Raw genomic sequence first — 4,766 nt, 5'->3', positions numbered from 1 at the left:
ATGCTCCTGATCAAGAAACATTAATGTGTGGTCTTTCTTTGCCAATTCCAACTCTGCCACCCCCATCTGCACCACGGGGCCCCCTTCCTCCTTTCCTGTCAGCCTCGTTTGCCTAACCTCTAGACAAATTCCTAACCTGAGTCCTCCTTTCCATCCTCGCCTAACTCGCCCGGTCATCACTGCCCAGATGTTGGTGGCACCAGGGACCTCAAAAGCGCAAATGCCAAAACCAGAGCAGTTGACGTGCTAGGGCAGGGGAGTGTGTGGGCGTGTAAGTGTAGGTGTTGTGTGTGGAAGAAACCAACAGCCCACCCCGGTGTCCATCTGCCGGAAATGCCAATTACGCCCTCCTAAGAGAGCGAGGATCGGCTCCCCACTGCGCCCCTGCAGACAGCATTCAGGATTGTGAAGCTCAGACGGAGCAAGGCTCCACCCTGGGCCTGGACCCAAGGGGCGCCCCGGCCCCCAACAGTACGGCACCCCCCCGCCCGGCACGGTGGTAGGGCCCCGCGGCGACGTCACCCATTGTTTACAAATCAACCAGAGCCGGTAGGATTCTGGCTGCCGCGGTGCAACGCGCGGCACGAGTGCCCGTGGGTCCCCGGCTTCCTTGTCCACCCCGGCCCCTAGCCCGGGCCCCTGCCCAGCTTCGGCCCCAGCACCGCGCCCGGCTCCGCCGCGGCCCACAGAGCCGCCAGCGACGCCCGCAGGGCTCCCGGTGCCGGGGCGGGGGGCCATGCCGTGCCGGAGGGAAGAGGAAGAGGAAGCCGGCGAGGAAGCGGAGGGGGAGGAAGAGGAGGAGCAGGGCAGCTTCCTCCTGCTGGAGCAGTCGGTGACGCTGGGCGGCTCGGGCGAGGTGGACCGCCTGGTGGCCCAGATCGGCGAGACGCTGCAGCTGGACGCGGGGCAGGACAGCCCGGCTTCCCCGTGCGCGCCCCCCGGGCCGCCGCTGCAGCCCCCGCGGCCCCCGGCGGCGGTGCTGGCGGACAAGGCCCGGCCCCCCGACCGGCCGCTGCTGCTGCCGCCCGCGCCGGCCGCGGCGGTGAACCCGGCGCCGCCGGGGGCCCTTCGCTGCGCCCTCGGGGACCGCAGCCGCGTGCGAGGCCGGGCTGCGCCCTACTTTGTGGCCGAGCTCGCCGCAGGCCCCAGCGCCCTGTCCCCACAGCCCAGCCTAGATGGGCCTTCGAGAGCCGACAAGCGGGGCGCCCCCAAACCTCTGTCGGGACCGTGCCGGCGAGGATGGCTGCGGGGTGCCGCCGCCTCCCGCCGCCTGCAGCAGCGGCGCGCGCCCCAGCCGGAAGTCCGCACCGGCGACGACGACCCGCACCGGCTCCTGCAGCAGCTGGTGCTCTCCGGGAACCTCATCAAGGAGGCCGTGCGGAGGCTTCATTCGCGACGGCTGCAGCTGCACGCAAAGCGTCCGCAACGCCCGCTCCTGCGGCCGCCGACGGCTGCAGGGCACAAGCCCCCTTCGCCCCGCAGCCCGCGCGCGGCCTGCAGCAACCCTGGCGCGACGGGAAGGAGGGCGCAGCTCGGATCTGGCGACGGCGTCCCGGTGCCTGGCAGCTAATACCCGGGGAGTGGTCACTGGGCCAGCCTTTGCCCGGAGGACAAGGGGTTCCCCCAGAGGGCTGCATCTCTAATCAGACTGGTGAACTCGCGCTTTCGGAAGCGGCAAAATAAGCTAATCAAGACGAGGCATCGAAAAGTCGCGAATGTTTTCGTGGGGAACTGAGGTCAAGGCCCTGTTAAAAAACAGGACTCGGTTGGCCCTATTTCAGGCAGGTTACAGAACGCACCCAAGCTCACAGTCCGTTGGACTTTTTATTTTGGGGGTGACCATTCTTGGAGGCACCGCGTGCAGATCCATGCAGACCTCCCCTGACCCGCCATCCCAGCGACTATGTGGCCACAGTTCATGCATCTCAGGATCGCCTCTCGCCCTGAGGATGCGGATGATACCAGTGACTTGTTTTACCTTTTAAGGGTTGGTTCCTGATTCACTCTGGGGGAGGGGAACAAGAATAGACGATCATTTCAGGGAGTACCTCAAGCTGCCAGACTTGAAAATTTATCACATTTAAAAAACAAAACATTTTCTGTCTGTTGGGGTGCTGATTCTTAAAACACACGGTACCATGAAAGGGCCTTTTCTCTGCCCCCGCTTTGCAGCTGGCTGCATTCCCCGAGTGGAAGGGAAAGCCGCGATGTGCCCAGGGTGGGGATAGGAGGCGGAGGCAGGTGGTGAAGTGCTGGAGTCTCCTGAGGACAAGCGCACCGCCGCCACCGCGGGTGTAGGGAGGCCGGGACGCCGCAAGCCTGGCTTTTATGGAAACTTTCCAGAGACGTGGCCTCGGGTCCCTCCTCTCCCCCTCCGTTCTGCTGTCCTATTCGAGAGGGCCGTACTGGTGCTCCCCGAGGCCCGGGCTGGGGGCTGGGAGACGCCACGTGACGGGCACTCCAGCGGCACTCAGCCTCACACAGCAGCTTATAATGGGCTCTCTGGGGCCATTTGTAATAACAGCTGCAATTCCCTGGGTAGATGAAGTTGATGTCCTCCCTCTGCCCCTCCCCCAGCCATGCCAGATCGCTTTTGTAAGTGAAGGAAACCGAGTAGAAAATGTGACCCTCCAAATGGAGAAGCTGCAGGCTTTGCCAGTGTGAACCGTGGTGAAATGTTTGTAACATACTGTTCGCTCACTCTGAGGGATTTAAGACTGTTTAGCTGGTGTTTTAGTTTTGTAAGATTCAATGGCTTGTGCATCATGCAGATGTGGCTGTTGACATATCTACACTTCGCACCGGAGTGTCTGGAGTTGTTGCTATCCTGATTATAGGATTTTAACTTAACTGAAATATCTATTTGTAATAAATGTGTTGCATTTCTTGTCTGGTTTTATTTTATACTTTCTGTCGGCAGGAAAGATGCACAGAACACATTTCTCTGTTCTTCATAAACATGAAAACACTTGAAATCTTTGTCAGCCTCGTTTGCGGATGGTAATTAGAGTGCCTTTGTGCTGGAACAGCTCACTCGTTAGACAGGGTCTGCACGCCTGGGTGTGTATTGGTGCTGGCACGAAATTAAATGAAAGTGAGGTCAGGTTTGGACCAAGCCCTTTCACCAAAACCCTAGAGCCTTTGGATTACTAACCCGCGATGGAGATGTTTTATGAAGCTGCTTCTGACTGTTTTAGCAAAGATCAGTCACTGCAGGTGGGGAGGCTTATCACTTTTTTTTTCTTTCTACTGGGGCCATTCATTACGCGGACTTGTTCCGGGAAGTTTGAGCAGCTCTTGGACAGGGGTTGCTCAGGGGGCAAGCCTGTGGTGGGAAAGCTGGCTGAGAGTGGATTCAAGTATTGCTCTCTCTGCGCTGAGCGTGTTTGCCGCCCTTCTCTCCCCAAGAAGTGACATAATAGCCCACCTCTGTCCCTCCAGTCTTGAGTTACCTAAGTCTGTTTCCTAAAGGAAGGTTCAAGTTCCCTTATTCCGTGGGGACCTTGGACAAGTTGCTCAACTGTGGGCTTCCATTTCCTCACCTGTGCAACAGATGAGAAGTGAGCTGAGGAAAAGGGTTCATGGTGACTGGCACATACTGGAGATAAACAGTCGTTAGTCCCTACCCTTTTTTCCCAGGACACTCCCTAAGTGGCTAAGGGATCCTCTGTTTCTCATGAAACAAGGTCATGCCATGATCCCAAAAGTTCTTTCTGGATCCATTAGAATCCTTCCTAACTTGTTTTGCACTCAGTGCCTGTTGTCTATACTTTCCCATTCTCTCAAATACACAGACCCTGAGGGTCTCTGAGAAGTGCCTCCAGAACACACCAAGCCAGCCATTTCCCACGACTTGCCCAGAAAGAGCTGTAGGGGGCTCAGTCCAGTGCTGTCCAGCAAGGGAAGGGTGATTCTGTGGCTCTAACAAACTGAGGAAGAGGGCTTCCCACAGTGCGTTGGTCTATCACCTCTGGGCACTGAGCAGCAGGGGCAAGTGGTCAGGTGCTGGCATGCCCTGGCGTTGGAGTAGCCCTGAGGTCCTTGGCCTGCTTCTTAGCTGGGGTGGGATTTCCCAGAGGCCAATGGGTTAGGAGCAATCCAGAGCCAAACTGGCCATGATTTGATGCCTCTCTGAAGTCATTCAGAGTCTGGAACCCCAAGCCTCTTTCCAATAGCCTGATATCATCATACATAGTTCAATGTCGTTCGCTGCACTACTCCACACATACACTACAATGTGAATGACACCCCTGCAGTTGTCCAACATGGTGGCCCTGCCATTAGAACCATGGAGCCGAAACCGGTTTGGCTCAGTGGATAGAGCGTCGGCCTGCGGACTGAAAGGTCCCAGGTTCGATTCCGGTCAAGGGCATGTACCTGGGTTGCGGGCATATCCCCAGTGGGAGATGTGCGGGAGGCAGCTGATTGATGTTTCTCTCTCATCGATGTTTCTAACTCTCTATCTCTCTCCCTTCCTCTCTGTAAAAAATCAATAAAATATAATTAAAAAAAAAAAAAAAGAAAGAAAAGAACCATGGAAAACCATGCCCCAGACCAGTGGTCGGCAAACCGCGGCTCGCGAGCCACATGCGACTCTTTGGCCCCTTGAGTGTGGCTCTTCCACATAATACCAACTTTTGCGCCTGGGCCATGAAGTTTCAGTCGCACTGTATGTGCACGCCCGCACGTGGTATTTTGTGGAAGAGCCACACTGAAGGGGCCAAAGAGCTGCATGTGGCTTGCAAGCTGCGGTTTGCCAACCACGG

The 4,766-nt window shown here is 57.4% G+C and overlaps 1 protein-coding gene across 1 annotated transcript; it reads left to right on the top strand.

Moving 5' to 3' along the window:
- Positions 1-534: 534 nt before the first annotated feature.
- On the top strand, positions 535-2,887 carry FRAT1 (FRAT regulator of WNT signaling pathway 1). Its single transcript, XM_036336458.1, has one exon. The coding sequence runs from the start codon at positions 737-739 to the stop codon at positions 1,568-1,570; it is 834 nt and encodes a 277-aa protein (XP_036192351.1). The 5' UTR covers positions 535-736; the 3' UTR covers positions 1,571-2,887.
- Positions 2,888-4,766: the final 1,879 nt, after the last annotated feature.

Source organism: Myotis myotis, unplaced genomic scaffold (assembly GCF_014108235.1).
Source record: "Myotis myotis isolate mMyoMyo1 unplaced genomic scaffold, mMyoMyo1.p scaffold_m19_p_15, whole genome shotgun sequence".
In the NCBI taxonomy this organism is placed as follows: Eukaryota; Metazoa; Chordata; class Mammalia; order Chiroptera; family Vespertilionidae; genus Myotis; species Myotis myotis.
Note: the sequence above shows the minus strand (reverse complement) of the source record. Positions and strands in the feature narration are given on the sequence as shown.

Excerpts from the sequence above, each read along its gene's own strand:
- FRAT1 (XM_036336458.1), top strand. The coding sequence starts at position 737 with ATGCCGTGCCGGAGGGAAGAGGAAGAGGAAGCCGGCGAGGAAGCGGAG.